The sequence below is a fragment of the Neolamprologus multifasciatus genome, chromosome 7 (assembly GCF_963576455.1).
Source record: "Neolamprologus multifasciatus chromosome 7, fNeoMul1.2, whole genome shotgun sequence".
Taxonomy (NCBI): domain Eukaryota; kingdom Metazoa; phylum Chordata; class Actinopteri; order Cichliformes; family Cichlidae; genus Neolamprologus; species Neolamprologus multifasciatus.
In genome coordinates, this window is record NC_140445.1 from 10447509 (window position 1) to 10468171 (window position 20663).

A 20663-nucleotide genomic window follows, 5' to 3' on the forward strand; every position below is an offset into this window, starting at 1 on the left:
ATTCATGATCACTAGTTTGATATTAATATGTGTTATCTTTAATGTTGTATGTTTTTATTTATTTGTTGTTTTCTGTTTCATTGTATTATAACATTCTTTGTTGTAATTTTATGTATTTGTTGCCTGGATTAGATTGTTGTACATTGCCTGATGGCGTGCTAAATTCCTTATTTATTGTTTTTGTCTGACCTGCCAGGGACTGCAGATGAAAAATAGACTTTTAGCTAATTCTAGAATATTTACATTTATCCACTGTCCCTTTTAAATAAATAAACTATTGTCCTGTTGATGACCCAGTTTTATCCAGGCTTTAGCTGTCAAACAGATGGCCTCACATTTGACTCTAGAACACTTTTGTATGCAGAGGAGTTTATGCTCCACTCAGTGACCGCAAGGTGTCCAAATCATCATCCCTTCACCAGCAAGCTGACAGTTGGTCTGAGGTGCTTGTGCTTTTTGGTTTTCTCCAAAGGTGCTGCTGTGGATTCTCAACAAACATCTCCACTTTGGTCTCGTTATTCCAGAAATCTTGTGGTTTGTTCAGATGTAGCTAGGGATGGGAATCAAGAACCGGTGCTTGTAGAGAGCCAGTTCCCAGTAGTTCTATTCGTTGGAAGTGTTAGCCTGCCTATCTATCCTGCTTATCGATTCCACTTGCACATGCACTACAATCAGCTGAATTAAGTGTGCGTGTTGGAGAAGCCGATTCAATTCAATTTTATTTATATAGTATGAAATCACAGCAACAGTTGCTTTTTCACAACAACAGGTCATTTTACAGAGAAACCAGAAAGTAATGTAACAAGAATTAATGAATTACTTTCTCCTGGGAGTACTTAAGTAACATAATCCATTACTTTTAAGAAAGTAAGTAGTAGAACACTTTCTTGTTAAGTGAGACCTGCCCTCCGCTTGGAGATTGCACAATGATAAATTTACAAAAGAAAGAGCAGCTCATGAACTAACAGGCATTAAAGTCTTCTTCTTTTACTCTAATTGACGGGGAATGACAGATTCCCAGGAGAGTGTTATAAGTACTGAGGGAAGAATTGGTACCATTATTGCAAAATATTTTTAATTATACTTCAAAACAAAGAGTCCATACCCCCAGAGTGAGGCAGTCATTTTGGTTGTTCCCAAGAGCTGATCTAAATAGAGTCTGTGTGTGAGTACCCTGAGTGATGGGAGTTACTCAGACCATGGCCCAGATTTGTAGGCAGGGTGTGGAGTGCTAATGTTTGTTAACTGTCCAAGTGGCCCAGGAGAAGAAGCTGTTTGTGAGGTTATAGTTGTGTAGTCATTGAGGCTGTCTAGTCTAGTCTTTTTGTTGTTGGGAGTGATGCTAGAGGCCTTCAGACAGGTGGGAATGGTGCTGTGAGTCAGGGAGAGGTTAAACAACCTGGTGAGGATCCCTGCCAGTTGGTCCCACAGACTTTGACCTATAGCATACCAATGTGTGGTGCATATTGACCAGTCAGTGTAACGAGCCAGGATTTTAAAAAAAATATACACAAATATACCATTCTAACAAAAAGACTGGAGGAAGTGATGCCCTTTTTAATTGATGAGGATCAATCCGCATTTAGAGCTCAATGTTATTACAATAAGGGAAACGGAGTATAACATTTTTCTTCAGGCAGACAATACCATGATCAGAATTCAGAACGAGGAGTTTCTAGATTTATTAACTTGTTGCAGATGCAGGGTATACTCTTAATATTAATGTTTAAACTTCCCCTAGTCTCTCAAGCTATGAAATACTAGGAGACCTTGGGAGCTACTTCTATATGTTATTTGGGTATAAGATTATGAATGTAGTCAATTTTTATTGAAAATTATGCACATATCAATAAAAAGAGAAACAAGGCTCTTGATAGATGGGCTCTCCTGCCATTAGAACTTGAGTAGAATAATGGTGGGAAAAACTAATATCTTGCCCAGACTGCTCTGTTTGTTCTAGTTTTGCTTATCCACATCCGTGATTATCAGTTTAGAGAATAAGACAAGGTGATAAATAGATTCATTTAGAAAGGTAAATTTCCTGGCGTGAATTATAAGCTCTCCATTATGACACAATGAGGGAGGGATGGACTTACCAAAGACTATTATTTATCAGCACAAATAAAACTGTTATACTTTGATGCAGTCAGAAAAGAGGAAACCCATAGAGCTGTCTTTATTAGACAGGCCACTGCAGATGTTTACACAGTGCCATAAAATGTGCATTTTATGGCAACCAAGAATTTATATATTATCAATACTAAAATCATCTCAGACAGATGTGAAGTTCCTCATCAAGATTTCTTCTTATATCTCCAATTCAGACATTACTTTGAAAAGAGTATCAAAGGACTCATATGAAGTATATCAACTATTACATTATTACATAGATGGCTTCTTTCACTTCTCTTTGAGTGACCCACACCTGTTTTCACACCTTAACTCATGTGATTAATCAGACGATCAATAGCGGGTCAAAGACATGAAAGGACGCTCCCAATAGGGCTTAAATCTGGGACTCTCCACCAATTGCTCATAGAACTGAAGAAGCTTTTCAAATGAACCATTTAAAGCGATTCAGTGGACTTGAATGACTGGAATTGCAATAAATAACTGAAAAAATTGGGGTGTTCTAAAACTTTTGACTGGTAGTGTATACAGTATATAATAGCTGAAATATCCCAAACATGAAATAAAATAAATGTGTTTATACTGATACACATGGAAGCTGTAACCTATCCTAGGTGACTTTGGGTTAGTGGCTACACGCTGGACAGATTCATCACAGGGCCTTTCTTGCCATGTAAGAGTCTTCTAAATGCTTGACATGAAGATAAAAGTAAGTCTGTCAATTCAAAAGCACAAGAAATAAAAGTTTTACTTCTTTCATAATGGTAAGATAAAAAAACAAACAAAAAAACATCCCATTCTCCGTTTGTTTTCTCTTCCTCCTCACCCCCAAACTGGTCACTTCTGGGATCTTCTGTTCATGAAGAGATTTCCTTCTCACCACGTTCTCCCTCTCTCTTCTCGCCATCCTCATAGGGGATTGTTGGGGTTTCTGTCTAATCCAGTCTTGACCTCACAGTTCAAAGTGGCCTGACATTCAATATTTTGGTGCTATATAAAACTGAGCTCAAATAGATGGGTAGAGAGCAAAGAAAAGACATCAGTTAAAATCTGGCTTTGCACAGTTTTGCCTGTTTTGGTACTTCCTCATTCAGCATGTGTCTGTATGCTTTCTAAACTAGTTTGCATGGAAGCGATATAACTATTCACATAACTTTCTTGCATATTGGTATGGTGCAGGCTTCTGTTGAAACAGCTTAAATCCACTGTTTTTTCACATTTCACACCCAGAATTATAACAACAAGATTTTCTTAAAAGCGTAAAACTGAAATATAATAATGTATTCAGAGCTCACTCAGCAGGCTGCTCAGTTAAAGCAGTTACTTTAGCAGTGATTACATCAAGTGATTACAACAAGTGTTGATGGGTTAGTACTACCTATGGAGCAGCTCTGATCTCTGACCTTCAGCTTTCTCAGAAGTGCAGTGCCACGGTTTTCTCCAGACATGGCACACAAAGTGAAGGCCAAATAATTAAATCCCTGGCTATTTTAAGACTTTCAGCAGTTTTCAGTCATTTCAACTCTCATTTTTTCCCTCCTTTTCAAACTTTAAACACAAGGCACACAACACCTAGTGAAGGCAATCATGCTCACATCCCAAGTCTCAAATTTTTCACTAAAATCTCATCAGACAGGCTGTGAGAACATTTGATCAGACTGACAAACTGAGCTAAAAACATTTCCTGTATACATTGATTTTCTTTCAGGTGAAGTTGAGAGTATATAATAATGTTTCAGTTAGCTCCCACTTTCTTCTCAAAATGTAGCTTTTTTTATGCTAGTGAATTTAAAATGTTAGCACATTTAGTTCAGTTTTAGTCAACTGATACTTCTTGTTAAATTGACTCCAACGCATCTTCTACCATCCACCATGACTTAAGGGGTCCCCCTGCTGGTAGATAAATACAAAGCCGTTACTGGCAAAGGGAGTTAAAACTCAGAACCTTGTTGCTGGAGTATTGAGATGGTAGTGCTAACTGCTGCCATCCATTTATCAGTGAAAGTAAATTTTGAAAGTAATCTTTTAGTTGGATGTTTGAGTTACAATCCTACCCCGGTGTTTCTTTGTGCTACAATAAACTACTTAATAAAAAGAAATCACTGAATTAATTTCATAAACCAAAATTTGCAATAAAAAGTCAGAAGACTACAGCTTAAAAACAAAAATTTTACTTGCAACACAAATATTTGAAATTGAAATTTTCTACTTTACTCTGAATTTAAGATTCACTTTTCTCATTAACAGTTTTTTCCTTGTGCTAATTTACTGAAAGTTAAAAGAACTCATTGGATTTATTTAGTCTGTCAAACATTATCATCACTGACAGACTGCAGGCAGTCACTGTTTCACAAGAAGTGAACAGGAAGGGTGTAAATCTGTCGGCTTCATGGTTTAGGCTGTTTTAATTTGACCAGAGAGAATCCAGCTCCCCCAGGCCTGGTCCCAGTAAGCCCTATTCATGAGTCCCTCTGTGTAGACACTACTTACCACCTTTGGAAATATAATGAATCTTTCTAAGGGATCTGCTCAAGCTCACTTTGTAAACTGCATATCAGACACCGAAAGCCATGTGGGTCTGTGTAGAAATATATTTTGCCAGAGGAATGCTACACACTTGATACAGTCTGTCCTACTTTTGGCTTCATTCCAACCACAGTAATTACAGACAGTGCAACAGGAAACAGACAGAGATAATGTGCAACGCGACAGACGTAATGATCTGGTGGTAAGAGTAAACAGTATCAGGTCAGTGCAGTTTGCAGAGATAAACACATTCAGCACCTTGCATATAATTTCTGTTCAGTCATGCAAAACACATATAACCAGCAGCTTACGCAGACATGCAGATCACATCATGAAAACACGAGTGATTAAAAAGAACAGATGACGAGTAAGTCGAGTAACACTAAGATGTGGTCCAAAAAGGCAAAAAACAAAAAGAAACAGAGAAAGCAAACTGAGGAGGTGAGAAGCAGACAAAAAGAAAAAACCCCCACTGAGCTGAGATGTCAGGATTTCATCTTTAGAAAAGAATGTTTCCTGAAAAAGATAATATTCCCAAATAGGAGATTTTATTTACTGTAGGTGTATAAATGCATGCAGCTCTATCTTCAACATAGCATGGGACGCTGGCATCCTGTTTGAAATGGCACAAACATGTTGAGAGAAATAAAAAAGCTGGAGATGCAATGCTTACATGCAAACAGAAGCACATCTTCATTACATGCAGACTCTGGGACACACTATACATGTATACTCATGACAATCATTATTATTACCACAGTTACTTAGTTTGTGTGCAGAGTTCTTATGAGAAATGAGAGAGATTAAAAAACATGAACAGGTTTGTCTTGTCTTTTAAAAGATTTAGAAAATCAGTGTCCTTCCTCAGTAACAAAAAGAAAACACTTAACAGTTACAACTTCTCATAATAATTAAAATTTACAAGAAACATATAAACAAGATAGTTTACATTGTTTACAGCTAGCTCGGGTTTGTCCTCCGGCGTTTGCTGGGGCTCTGCCCGGGGTCAACTTTCAGCTCGTGATACTGCATCTGTCCATCAACACAAACAGATAATACTGTGACAACAGACAGACTCAAGCTCTGGTTCATACAGTATAGAATCTACCTAGAGCAGCACCAGAGACCTAATCTAACAACACAGGCCCAGCTTCACTTTCTTACAGAGAAAACACTGAGCGTTCACTCTGGAAACAGCGTGAAGGGGAAATGCGCAGTCAGAGGTTGAGGGCAGCTGGGCAGGATCAGGAAATTCATTCACTGAATGATTCCTAAGAGCTTAGCTGGAGCACAAGAAAATCCAGGAAAGTCTCCCTCTGAAAAACCACCACATAAACCTGAAACCTGTATCTAACCACACCTGTACAAACAACCACAGAGTATAATTTACTAATGCGCTTTAATCAGGTTACATGTGTGTGTGTGAGCAGGTCTCATGTTATCTGCTGTGTGATACCTGTAGGTGTTTATTAAAGCCACACACAACCCTAATGCTCAGGCAGCTGTCGACAGCAAACAGGACACCTGTGGTGATTATGTGCTTCATCTATCATATAAATGTGACTTTAAAATGCTTTTCTATGAGTTTAATGAAGATGCAAACACAGTAAATGACAGCTGTGTGATTCACTTAAAAACTGTTCTTCCAATATGTTGAAAAGGAAACATTTCCAGTATTAACTGTGTCCATGCAGTACACTAACTGAGAACTCAGGGACTGAGGCGTGAATGCCTCGTGAATGACAGCCGTTGTAGCCTGAGGATTCGTTTTGTGAAAATTCCTGTTCTGAAGTTCTCCTACATACGATGTACCTCTATTTACATGCATCCTTCATGGATTACAAAATTACCCACCACTTGAACATCAGAGGGGACTCTGGAAAGGAAGTCAAGAAGCTCGTTGTTGTCGATCATGTATGGATCACGAAGTTTCTTGGTGAACTTATTCACACCTGCAAAAAAAAACAACTGTTTGAGGAATAGCAGAGACCAAGCAGTCCAAGCTGAGACTGAGTCACCATTGTCCATTACATGATATAAATACAACAACACTAAGGCAAGATCTACAAGATCTTTTTGGTAACCATCAAATCAAGTTGCTTTGATAAGGTCCCATGTAAAAATGCTCATTTGCACTATGAATTAAGATGGTTGCAGCCTGGTATTTTAAAGAATGCCATAACTAATATAGTTTTTATTCTATTACTGTGTTACCAGGCAATAAGTAGCAGGTTTCTCTTCCAGGAAACTGCTTGCTTTAAAAGCTAATTCTACTCTCACAAATATGGTCCAAAAACCAACATGGTGAGCATAAATCATTTAGAACATAGAGCCCATAAACCAGTGAGTGACATCATAGAGGCTCTTTCCCTCATTTGATAACATCCATCAGATAGAAACATTTAAAAAAAAAATATGAGCACTAAGTATTTCATTAAACAGCTAGAAGGGCAGAGACCTCATCCCCCTAAAGCCAGGGCCATATTTCATAATTTTGAGGTAAATGATCTGGAGCCTCACAAAAATGTAACTGAAACTCCCTTTCTCGTGCACCAGCTCTCCACCAACATAGCGTAACATTTTTTGTCTGTCTGTGCAGTCGTCTATGTGTTGTGAAATCAAGACTCACCCCATGCAAGCACGAGGTATCGTAAAGGTATGAGGTAGAGAAGAAATGTGGCCAAACACAAGGCAGTGATTGCCAGCCAGCTTAGAAAAGGCACTGTCCAGTTAAAAGTGCTGCGGGTAGAAAAGGACAAGCACAAAAAAGCTTCATAAAAAAAAAACATTCAACTGGATGTATCTGAAAAATCACAAGTCACACCTAACAGCTTCACAACAAACAGCTGCAAAAAGAAATCAGAGAGGAAACTTGTTAACCCAGAAAACGTACTTCTTCACTCTCTCTCCAAAGGACGCCACCTCATGCAGAGCATTCTGAACACTGATAAACACGTCCTGAATGGCGTACAGTTTATCCATAAAGCCTTTGGGCTCTGAGTCCTGACAGGGACAGGAGAAACATCATGAATACATAAGCATCATAGGCATGACTGTCCAGATGGTGATTGAAGTAATCTTTCCATGTGTTTGTGTAGGAAAACACATCTTGACTTTGGAAGCCTTATCTTGGTTTTGATGAACTTGAGACAGCTAGCTAGTTGTTCTTTCTAAAATGTCAGTCAGCAGCATCTAAACCTTCAAAATAAAAGCCCTAAAGACCTTAAACTCTTTAAAGACTTGAACCTCGTAAGACTGTACACAAAAAGACTTTCTCTTAAATGTTTGAAACACTTGTACTACATAAATTTCTAACAAAGAGCTATTTTTATTATTACAAGGTTAATGGTCACAAGAATGCCAGATGCTACTTTTGCATATTTGCCTTCATATTTTTTAGGAAATTAATATTATATAATGTAATACTTAGCATGCAGATAGGCAGAAACACATTTTTATCTTTGAAGGCCTAAAAGGCAATCTGGGATAAGCCAAACACCTGTGTTCCTCTATTAAGAAGTCTCTTGGTTAATATTACATATTAATGTTTATAGTTTTAAAACATCATTACCTTTTCCTCTTTATCATCTTCATCAACTTCCCATTCAAACATGCCATCCATGGACTACAACAGAAAATGAAGCGATTATAACGTTGTCTGAAAGAGGAGCGCTTATAGAAGGCCTGCGTTTTACTTGTTTTCTCACCACATCAGCTGCATCCCTGCTGGAGCAGAAGAAGTAGTTCCACACAAGTAGAAGCAGCAAGGCTAGTGGTAGCATGTAGAGCTCAAAATTCCACACCACCACCACAAACAGCTAATAGAAAGCAAAACAACATGACACTCAGTAGATCATTCATCGGTCATGTGTACAGGGATGTGTGTGTGTGTGCATTAGTGCCTTTCATACCACAAAGGAGACAATGCTTCTCTGTGCAGACTCCCATTCAAAGCAGCTGTTGATGAAAGTTCCCCAGCTAATCAGCACCATAATGCAGCGCTTGACTCTGTTAAAGTTCTGCTGGAGCAACTGAAAGACACAAAGATGTTTCTAAACATTTCAGTTGTTACATGACCTAAGCTGCTCCCCGGGGATGTATGCTTGGACCACTCGTGTGTATCATTTACATACTGTCACAGATAATCCTCAACCATGGCTTAACTTCCACTTCTGTGCAAACGATTAGCAGCTCTATATAACTACCAAACGCTCTGCCTAGCAACCCCCTTGATCCCTCTTCACTCATTAAATGTCCTTAGGATGTAAACACCAACAATATAGAGCTCCCGGTTGTGGCAATGCTTCAGAAGGTTAGATTTACCTCTTCTAGTTAAAGGCTACGTCTATGGTTACCAACAATGGTCCACACTCTGAGCATCATCCTGGAGTGCTCTTGTGACCAACATAACAATATAGAATAGAAAAGAAATATGCGTTATTGTCCCTCATTGGGGAAATTCAGCAAAGAGACAGGCAGATGGAGCATGCAAAATCACACAAAGATTAATAATAATAAAAAAAACAAGAAACAAGAGACTGTATGGGGCAAATTTACAACATAAAAAAATACTGTACAGCTATTAAAAATAGCATATTCAGATTCAAAGAAATGTGCAGCTGATTAGGATAATTTAAAAAATGTACAAATATATTATATATTACACAATTTCCCTAGGGATTATTAAAGTATTCTGATTCTGATATAGATACAACTACAGTATATACTTTTAGCACATAGTTGGCTTTCACTTTCCTTTCACATTGTCCTTTCTACTGGAAGTCCTGACAGTCCCAGTGACTCTGCAGTCATGGTTCACAAACACTCACATATGAAGTCCTGTATCTACACTGGCTCCCACTAAAGTATCACAAAGACACAAGATCACAACAAAGTCTCTCTCCTCCTCACTCAACATCTCTTGAACCTTGTTCATTTCTACATCCTTCCCCCCCAACCCAAACTAACCTAAACATTGGGAAAATGACAGATCCCTTGGCACTTTGGAAAAGTTTTCCTCTTAACACCAGAAATTTTGAAATCTATGACCCACCCCCACCTTTTCAGAACCTTTACTCATATTTGTATTGTACTGGCTGGTTGTTTTTTAGTCTCAAGTTATAGAAGAATGATAAGTTTTGTCACCAGTTTGAAAAAACATCAGTAGGAAATACTGATACATACTTGCTTGGAGACTTTTGGTTCTTCTTCAATATATTTCTGTTCTGCAGGAACCACAGTCCTCAAAGCAGCTTTAACCTTAAAAAAGAGAAACACACAATACGGTCTGGCATAACATTTTCTATCTGGTCCAGGAGTTTGTAAAAAGTGGATGTACGTATTGTAGAGGTTTTACATTTTTATTGATTACATTTAGAAGCCAAAAACCTTCTTACGCATGACATAAATGTCCTGAAGAACTATGTAAAACCACAACAAAAGCCAGCCTAAAGTCTTGCTTTGCTTAGTTCTAAAATGAGCATTCACAGCACAGTGTGACTCTCACAGCGTTGTAGATGACATCAATCTCTAGGTAGATGCACCCTTTGGTCGGTGCTGTCAGCTCCTTATTTTTCAACAGGTATCCCTTCTGCTCGCCATTACGAACCTAAAACACAAAAACATAATTGGGTTTGGCTTTAGTTACTTTAACTGGTTATCAATTGTGGGGGTTTGTCTGTATTAATGTAGTCGCTTTACCTTACAATACAAAGCGCCTTAAAGCGACTTTTGTTGTGACTGTTCTCTGTGATTCAAAAAGACTTTTACATGCTCAGTGGATGCATGTAAGACCAATCTAATTCTCTGTTTTTTTAAGCACCTTGTAAGCTTTCAGTTTTCATGCTGCCATTCAAGGTACTACAAGCAATAATAACAGTCCAGCTACACACATGACATTTTGATCAATTGAGTTTCTGAATAAGTTTAATATACTAAACATCCACAAAATAGCTACTACAAGAAGGAACTCTATTTTTTTTCAAAGCCTGTCTGGGTTTGTTTTATTTCTTAAAGATAGGAGCATCGTAACGTTGGTACTTGTGCCAACTCAGCCAGCTGTAGCTTATTGCTGTTCTCTAAGTCTCAGAGTTTCTGTGTTGATGGCTTCTTAACCCCTTTAATGAAATGATCAAACACATAATATGGCTTGCTGTGTGGTGCTGCCACTCTAAGAACTGTGTGCTATAGATTTGGAGAAATTCCAATATTTTCTTTGTCTGATAGTTTGCACAATTTGCCTAGTGTCTGTTCATTACACCCATACAGCTGGATGCAACTCAACAACCAAACATGTTAGCACTTCACACACATACACATCGTGTTTCTTTCATATACTTTTATTACACTCACATTCAATAATGGAATTGCCACTTTTCCCAGGAAGTCTGCACTCCTGTCTCTGTCTTCATCAAACACTGTCACCTCCAACACAGAGTGAATGTCTTTGACATTACTGAGGAAAAAAGGGAAAAGTATGGTAAATGGACGGGTTCTTATATAGTGCTTTTCTACTCTAACTGAGCACTCAAAGCCCTTTATACAACTTGGCTCATTCCTCCATTCATACACGCACTTTTTTCTATGCTCGTACTATGTAAGTGCTTTCTATCTAACATTCACACACATTCATATAGAGACGGATGCATCAGAGAGCATCTTGGGGTTAGTATCTTGCCCAAGGATATTTGGCATGTAGATGGGGAAGAGAAAGAGGGAACGGTTCATATGTGGAAATTTATTCAATATTTGGGAAGTGGCATCCCCTGCAGCTTAAGAAAAACTATCTATGAACACTATAACTTTTCTTGAAATTAATAAACCCACCCTTTACCCTTTATATAGTGCTGTGTACCACAGCTTTGATCCTGATGTCAACTGTGAGTATGCTAAAACAAAAAGTTATCTAAGAGCTCTGTCAGAATGAAAGACAACAAGGCCAGAGGAAATGGACGACATCTTGTTGTTTGATGTGTCTGACTGAAAATCAAATTTTGTTGTGTTTCTGATTGGCTACAGGAGACTTTCAAAAGCAGCGCTAGTTCCACTTCTATTGGCATCCACCTCAGAAATCACCAGTCGGTTTGGCTCTACTTCATACATCGCTCGTGGAGAAGCTCATACAGAGATACTCATGCTTAGGACTGGGTATCGGCTCTGATTTCTATAACTGATGGCCAATGCGATTCAATTCAGTTAGATTCAGTTGTGACTCAGACAGTCAAAAATATTATAATTTGATTATTTATCAGCACATATCCATATTTTATATCTATGTATAAAAACAAAGCTGACACTTATGAGACTTCCAGAGAGGTGTAAGCATCACAGTAGATGCCTTTGTGTCGAAGTAACTGAGGATAAAACACAAAAACATAAAGGAGATTTTCCTGGCCTGGCTTGTTATAGATAACCCCGTTAAAAATATTCCGCAGTAGATCAAAAACAGAGGAAAACCATGAATCAATATATGAACATTACCTGATGCTGCTGAAGTGAAACAGAGCAAAGTTACAGAGGTTTTATTAGAGACACAGCAGAGCATTTTGTAGTTTGGCATGATTTGTAAAAGTTTAAATTTCTTTGGTATTAAACAGCAGAAATTAGGGGCCAACAGCACTGAACACAACGGGAAACTGGTGCGTAATAAACAAGCGAATAATGCAGAAAATAGAGATTTTTTTATGGTAAACTGGTAAATTCACGACAATGTTTTTGTCAATGTTATTTTGTGAAGCATAGTTTTGACCTTCTTTTGCTGCTGGTTCAGTGAATTAGGCGGGAGTGACGAAACCTGCAGCATCAGAATCTGTGAGATGCCTCTTTCAGCACGCTATGTAAATGGTAAATGGACTGATTCTTATATAGCGCTTTTCTACTCTCCCGGAGTACTCAAAGCGCTCTATACAACATGCCACATTCACCCAGTCACACCCATTCTCACAAGCACTTTATCTATACTTAGTGCTTTTTCTAACTACATTCACACACATTCATACTCCGATGGACGCATCGGAGAGCAACTTGGGGTTAGTATCTTGCCCAAGGATACTTGGCATGCAGACTGGAGGAGCCTGGGATCGAACCTCCAACCTTCCGATCAGTAGGTGACCTGCTCTACCTCCTGAGCTACAGCCACCCCAAATGTGTATGTGCCACCATATTAACATGGGGATTCACACTTTGTGTTTCCATCTTTGTGCTGAATCTGCTTACTGGCTCTTTAATCATTTGCTGTTTTAGCTGTTTGGAGGTTGTTGAAATGATTTCATGAGCTTTAACCTGAGATTCTGGCTTTATAAGCAAAATTACATTCATATTTAAAAATCACATTCTTCAAATTAAAACCAATTTGAGTCGGGAAATCAATTTTTTAAACCCACCCCTCCTCATTCTACTCATCCATAAACTTTTTCCTCTGACAGCCAAGAAGGATATATATGTATCACAAAAAGCATCCAACTCAGTAATCATCATCTGTGTCACCTGCTTTTTAATGAGCTTTGTTTTTGATGATTTGTTAACAGCTTATCTGCACTGAGCAAAGATTCATGAAGTCACAAAATTGCCGTGAAGTCACTAAGGCTTCAGTAACAGCTAAAGGTCCAGGTTCTTCTACTACCTAATTGAGTAGCAACACACAACCCCAGAACAGTTACTAGAAAACCATAACCAATAAAATACGGCAAAGTGGCAATTTTCATGCATATATATTTTTAATACAAGGAGTCGAAACAAAGGAAATGGTTTGCTTTTTTGCTGGTTTTCACTGATAAATGTCAACTCACAAGGTGAAGACTTTGTTCCACTCTGGATTGAGGTTCTTGTAAACGGTGTGTGTCTGCAGCCTGTCATTGTTCAGCTCCAGCACACAGAAAGGGTCACTTTTACCTGAGCGACCAATCAAGATAATGATAATGGATGAATCACAGTAAGAATGAAGAATAATGCAAAGTATTATGAGCAAGCAAAGGCAAGAAATCAGAGTCATTTTTTCATTTACCGGTTACATCTGCAGCCATGAGACCTTCTGCTCTCATCACCTTCACCTGTATTATGCCCACATCTTTTAAGTTATAGAATGACTTCATCACACCCTGCACAAGAAAATTGAGCACAACAGTGTAATATGTGTGTTAAGATGGTGTAGTTATTTCATCTGAGTTGCCCTCAGGGTGCTGTTTACATATCGTTGGAGTATCTCTCTACGCTCCTGTGGGTCATCCAGCGGGGTCACAGAGAGGTCGGCGATAGAGACAGCAGCCGAAGCGGTTAATGTGACCAGCAGCACAACAAAGCCTTGAGACTCCTCTAGTGGCAGCTCCAGGTGATGCGTCTGCTCCTTAGCAAGAGTGGAGAGGTCCAACTGGCAGCTGAACCACATTCAAAACAAAACACACCGAGCTAATGAGCTGAACATTTAAGTAAAAATGAAGTTTGAACCAAAAACTGTTGCTATCTATCTATCTATCTATCTATCTATCTATCTATCTATCTATCTATCTATCTATCTATCTATCTATCTATCTATCTATCTATCTATCTATCTATCTATCTATCTATCTATCTATCTATCTATCTATCTATCTATCTATTAGTTCTAGGCATTCCAGGATCCATGTGTTAAGCACTGACACATGGGTAAAATAAAATCCACTTTCAAACTGAGAGAAATGACATTACACTTATACATTACCATTTGTGAAATGTCAAATGTTCAACATGAATTAGAAATCAAAATCCTTTCTCCCAATAAAATAATAGCACACATTTCTGAAGTTTGTGTCCAAGAATGAGAACACAGACAGAACATTAAACACCACCTAACTAATGACACCTCACTAACACCTATTAAAAGACAGTTTTTTCTCCGTCACTTTTGCCATCTGTTTCCTCCTAGGGGACTGTTGGCTTGTTAGGTTTCTGTCTGCAATAATATAGGATATTTACTTTGATAAAGCAACATAATAATGACTATTGTTGTATTTGGTGCTATATAAATAAAGTTGAATTCACACAGAAATCATCCAAACATAAGTAGAGACTAACCGCCCAATGAAATCGTCCCTTCTTCCAGTGTCTTTGTCCCACACCGTGATCTCTAGCACCCCACCTGTCTCTTCATACAGATGCAGGTCAAACTGCTCCCTCCACTGTGGGCTCAGGGTCTTTGGCACTGTCTAGACACACACACACAAATACTGACACATCTCCTCATTTGAAGGAGCTGGGCTTCAAACATGAAAGTATGACCTTAATTGCACATGCTGTACCTTGCTCTTGTATTTCTGGGGCCCGAGTCTGAACTTGACATATGGGTCACTCAGACCGTTGGGATCCATGGGCATGAGGTTTCGACCCTCGATTAGGGCGATGCTGACTATCCCTCGCCAGAGCTGGGCTTTTCGATGCAGCTCTGACAGACGTATAGACTGCTGTTGCTGGGCCACACACACACACACACACACACACACACACACACACACACACACACACACACACACACACACACACACACACTAACTTTATTTGCCACATAGTAACAACAAGGACACAATGCAGGGCTCTGTTCTTCCTGCTCTAAAAGATGATGATCAATCAAACCTCGAATCATGTTGCTCTGAGGTAAATACAAAAAGTAAAAAAAACTGCCAGAATAGAGGTAAAGTAGATAAGTCGATAAAGTCCAACAGCCTTGGGATTGGAGAAAAATAGATATTTATTTAAGATTTTTGTATGTTATCAGGCCATACATAAAGGTGAATTTCCTGAAAACTGGCTCTTTTTTTAATTCACTTTATGAACATTTTATTGCACAATTAGAATATTTTAGTGCTGCAGTAGCAAAATAAAATTTGTGTTCAGCACATGTGCTTTTTATGTCTTTACATACTACACAAGTTTACTCAGCTGAGTTCAAACCCAATAGAGAAATGCAGAAATGTTTTCTCTGAGCAGATCCTTTTGTTTATGTCAGGAGGACAAACTGCTGGACATGCTCATATCAGGTAAACCATACTTGTACTTGGTAAATGGACTGGTACTTCTAGTAACACCTTTCTACTGAATATGAGCAGTTAAAGCACTTTCTATTACAAATCCCATTTAACCAATCAAGAACACACATTCATACAGGCCTTTTATCTACATAAGCACTTTGTATTGCTTTCACACAAAATCCACCAACCTTTTAAATGGTAGATGACAAACTCTACCAGCTGAGCCACAGGTGCCCTGGTAATGGGACTGTTCACAGTAAAATTGCCAAAGTGAGAGTAGGAGAAAAGACTATACTAAACTGCTCTAATGGTCAGGTTTAGCCACAAGGCTAAGAGGACTCTAGGCGTGTTGGGTGCCAAAGGGGTTTGCATTTCCTTGATCTTGGGAAAATAATATTGTCCTCCTTATTTCTATATATAATATAGAAATATGGCTAAATAATGTAAAATAATACGATCATTTGAACTGAAAGTTATTCGATTCCTCTCATAAACCTCATAGGAGGCAGTTACTGTACAATGTCTAGACATTACCTACGCCAGTATGCCATCTGTACAAACTGCCTTTCCACTCTTCCTGCTCACAAGTCTCTTCACATTCTTCAACTTTTCTTTGTTTGCTCCTTTTATGGGCATCTCATCGTGTGTTGATTAGTAAAGTTTATTCAAACAGGAGACAGAGCATTTATTGGGGACATGTTTCAACAGTAGATTAATGAATGTTAAGTCATATTATTATTATTATTACTTGGAGCAGCAGGACTGTGGCATTAAGTTAAAGTCTCACTCGTGTTTTTTACAACAGTGGAAGTCTAAGCAGAGAAATACTATCTCAGTCGCGCACTCGGGTCAGGTCTTTTATTGACATTTTGACAATAAAAGATTAAACATTAAGAAATCATCCAACTTTTATTTGAAGAAGTAAGGAAGAAAATTAGCTTGGCCTGATAACACCATGTTAACATGGATGAAGAACAGAGCCCTGGTGGCAGATAGTGGGTGGAAATGACAGCAGCAAGAGCAAAATATCTCTCGTGATAAAAATATGAACTCAGTAGGGAAAAAAAATCTCTGACACAAGATGGTCCCAAGGCTGTCAAGGTAAAGACACAATAAGGTGAAGAGCAGAGTGATAAGCATAAAGCTGTAAGGACAGTTTAAGGAAAGCTGTTACTGCATGCACAGATGATGATGATGATGATGATGATGATGATGGGCATGGTGATTATTTACCTTAGTGGATCGTTTCCAGGACCTCCTGAGCAGCATAGTCTGAATATACATAAAAATGGATTATTTCTACTGACTTATGCAGGGTGGAAAAGTTGAATGGATAGCTGTAACTAAAGGGCTGCAACGTGTGTCTGCATTTTAATTAAATAATATGAAAACAGCCAAAACCTCTTTCATTTAAATAGGGTACCGTTGTGTTTAAGCCACTAGGGGAAGCTGTAGGATGGGGTTCTGTTAACTAAACAGGAAATAAAACTAAGGGGAGGTGTCCTGCTTCAATTAAGCTTTATAAATAAGGCACCAAAAAAGAGTCTACGAAAGAAAAATGATCTTCACCAGAACTGAGCATTCATTATCTCAGCCTCAGCGGTGTGCCAATTAGAGCCAATGAGACTTTGATCTGTCCAAGCTATGATTTGAGTGTCATGGTTTTCTGTCTGTTGTTGTTTGTTGTCTTCCTTTCTCTCCGTCTCCCTCCAACTCTCTTTTTACTGCTGTTTCTCTGTATCTGTATCTCTGGCTGCAGCTGGAGAAGAAATTCAGACTTGGCCTATTATGAATTTATGTGTTGAATTAAACATGAACAAGATGTGCTGTTTTTAATATCTCAGAGCTGAGGATGCAGTTGGAAACCATCTCTTCATGCAGCTCCAATTAACTGAGCAGAAACTATAATCACAGCTAAGCAGACCAAAATAAATAGAATTACTGAGTTTATTCAATACAGTGCAGTCTATGTCTGCTGTATGCAGCTGTTTAAAGAGTTCTCTCCAAAGCCATCCTACTACACTTCTTTGTATGTTAAAGGTTAGCCCTGTCAAGTTGAGCAACTTGATTCATTTCATATCAAGTATTATAGGGCAAGGTTTTGTTTTATCCAGAGTTGGACAGTATAGCAATGTTAGGAAGTCAGTACAGAAAGAGAAAACAATATGTTATTATCGTGTTATAATCATATTATACACTGCTTTTCTGAAACACAAGTAATATATAAAGATGAATGTCAAGACAGCTCCACCTAATGTAATACAAAAATGGGCACTCGCATCTCACACGGCTGACCCAATTGCAGCAAGAGTCAACTAGTGCTGTGGACAAGTTTCACAAGGTTAAACTTTTGCTTTTTACATAATTTGGAATCCATTCATTGTGAAACATTGTGGGGCAATGTCACCACATTTTTGAAACATTTAAGTGAATTTTCATTAATAAAAACTGTGTCATGGTCCTAGGTCGTGTGACCCAGTGTTGAGGAGTTTTATGTATCTTTTGTTTTCATTTATGCTTTAGCTTAGTTCATCTAGTTAATTTCTAGGGTGCTGTTTAGCCCTTTGTTTCTTAGTTGTTTATGTCATCTCCCTGTACTCAGTCTCCCTGGTTTGTGCATCTACCTGTCATGCGTCATGTCTGCATGGTTGTGTTTAGTTCATGTCATGTCTGATCTCCATGTTTCCTGTTTTCCTTTGAAAGTCTGTATTCAATGTCAGTGTATTTAGTTTCACTTCTCCTGTCCTGTCTTTAGGTTCATGTGTGTCAGCTCTGCTCCCATGTGTGGCCACTTCCCCTGATCATCCCTCATGTGTATTTAGTCTCTGTGTTTCATGCAGTCTGTGTCGCGTCGTCTGTGTTCCCATCCTCCATGTCCTCACGGCCAGTCTTTACAGTCATCATCATGGTCCTCTGAGTCTTCTTAGTTTATCAGTATCTGTTTCCCAGTTTAGTTCAGTTCAGTTTAGTCACGGTGTTTCTGCTTTGTGTGAGACCTGTCATCAGCCACAATAAAGGCTTGCTTTCAGTTTAAGTTTACTCCGGTCTACTCTCTTGTGTTCGCACCTGGGTCCACCACACACACCACCGCACGGTCTGTCTCCTCAGATTGTGACAAACTGAGCTGGCTGCTGAGCGGAAAGACAGGCCTAGATGGGGATGTTGATATGTAACTCTAGCAACCGAACTGTGCAAAAATACCTCCCCTTAATTTGTTACATTTTGTTTGCAATGATCTCTGTTCTACAGCTTTCCAGAGGTCTTTCAAAGTTTTTCACTGATTTTAGCTACGTTTTCACAAACTTTCTTCTTTGTTCTTTAATTGAATCTATGGAAATGCCAGATGTTGGGGTTTGGGGTTGAATTTCACCCAGATTTTGGGGATCTTGTAAATATTGATGAATTTTGATCCATCAGACACAATACTACCTGGAAAGCATCTGATCAGCAACATTTTTTTTTTCAGCACAGTAATTAACTAAAACACACTGCCAACACAGTGAGAGTTAGCTGGATGGGGAAAAAAAGACACACAGTGGTACACTATTACTCATGCACTGGTCTCCCCAGAGTCTGAACCTAAGCAGTATTGAAGTAGTATGGAATGATCCATATAGAAAACAAAAGAAAAGGCAGAAATATATAAAAAAGAAACGCCTTAAATGTCCTTCAAGAAGCCTGGAAAACTAAGGATTTCTGAAGGCTCCTTTCTGAAGAAAGCTGCCTCAGAGTTTACACTGTGCTTTTATTTTATTTTATTAATTTTATTAATAAAATAGATTTTCTTAATAATTATTAGTATTAATTTTAATCTAATATGTTTGCCCACTAACAATGAAAGGTCAGTCTATAATTTCAATGGTAGGTTTATTTGAACAGTGAGAGACAGAACAATAACAAAACAATCCAGAAAAATGCATTTCCAAAAAGTTATAAATTAATTTGCATTTTCATGAAGGAAATAAGTATTTAAGGCCTCCCTATCAATCAGCAAGATTTCTGGCTCCCAGGTGTATTTTATAGAGGTAATAAGCTGATATTGTGATATTGGGAGACTCAACTTGTTACCTGTATAAAAGACAGCTGTCCATAGAAGCAATCAATCTATCCAGATTCCAAACTCTGCACCATGGCCAAGACCAAAGAGCTTTCCAAGGATGTTAGGGACAAGATAGTGGACCTACACAAGGCTGGAATGGGCTACAAGACCATCGCCAAGCAGCTGGGTGAGAATGGTAAATGTAAATGGTAAATGGCCTGTACTTGTACAGCGCTTTTACTAGTCCCGCCTAGGGACCCCAAAGCGCTTTACACGTCCAGTCATCCACCCATTCACTCTCACATTCACACACTGGTGGAGGCAGCTACAGTTGTAGCCACAGCTGCCCTGGGGCAGACTGACAGAAGCGAGGCTGCCATATCGCGCCATCGGCCCTTCTGGCCAACACCAGTAGGCGGTAGGTGAAGTGTCTTGCCCAAGGACACAACGACCGAGACTGTCCGAGCCGGGGCTCGAACTGGCAACCTTCCGATTACAAGGCGAACTCCCAACTCTTGAGCCACGATCGCCCGTGGTGAAAACAATTGGTGCGATTATTCACAAATGGAAGAATCATAAAATAACTGCCAATCTCACTCGGTCTGGAGTTTCAATGATAATGAGAACGGTGTGGAACCAGCCCAGAACTACTCAGGAGGAACTTGCCAATGATCTCAAGGCAGCTGGGATCATAGTTACCAACAGTTGGTAACACACTATGCTGTGAAGGACTGAAATCCTGCACAGCCCGCAAGCGCACCATTTGAAGATGCTACTGAACATCTCAATGAGTCAGAGGAGGACTGGTTGAAAGTGTTGTGGTCAGATGAGACCAAAATTTAGCTATTTAGCATCAGCTCAACTTGCCGTGTTTGAAGGAGGATGAATTGCTGCCTATGACTCCAAGAACACCGTCCTCACCGTCAAACATGAAGTTGAAAACATCATGCTTCGGGAGTTTTTCTGCCAAG

General features: G+C 38.9%; 1 protein-coding gene across 4 annotated transcripts in view; it reads right to left on the minus strand.

The window, feature by feature from the left end:
• Positions 1-2952: 2952 nt before the first annotated feature.
• The window catches only part of mctp1b (multiple C2 domains, transmembrane 1b), a 38504-nt gene continuing 20793 nt past the window's right edge, over positions 2953-20663 (minus strand). For all 4 annotated transcript variants that reach the window (XM_085168140.1, XM_085168141.1, XM_085168139.1 and 1 more), the window contains 16 exons: positions 16887-16925; positions 14928-15095; positions 14704-14834; positions 13841-14027; positions 13658-13751; positions 13443-13545; positions 11008-11110; positions 10163-10264; positions 9841-9915; positions 8568-8687; positions 8364-8474; positions 8228-8281; positions 7550-7659; positions 7286-7395; positions 6511-6608; positions 2953-5688 (listed from right to left, as the gene is read on the minus strand). In XM_085168140.1, coding sequence (XP_085024266.1) covers positions 5617-5688; positions 6511-6608; positions 7286-7395; positions 7550-7659; positions 8228-8281; positions 8364-8474; positions 8568-8687; positions 9841-9915; positions 10163-10264; positions 11008-11110; positions 13443-13545; positions 13658-13751; positions 13841-14027; positions 14704-14834; positions 14928-15095; positions 16887-16925 — 1677 coding nt within the window. In that variant the 3' untranslated portion in view covers positions 2953-5616. The remainder of the gene's footprint in view (positions 5689-6510; positions 6609-7285; positions 7396-7549; positions 7660-8227; positions 8282-8363; positions 8475-8567; positions 8688-9840; positions 9916-10162; positions 10265-11007; positions 11111-13442; positions 13546-13657; positions 13752-13840; positions 14028-14703; positions 14835-14927; positions 15096-16886; positions 16926-20663) is intronic.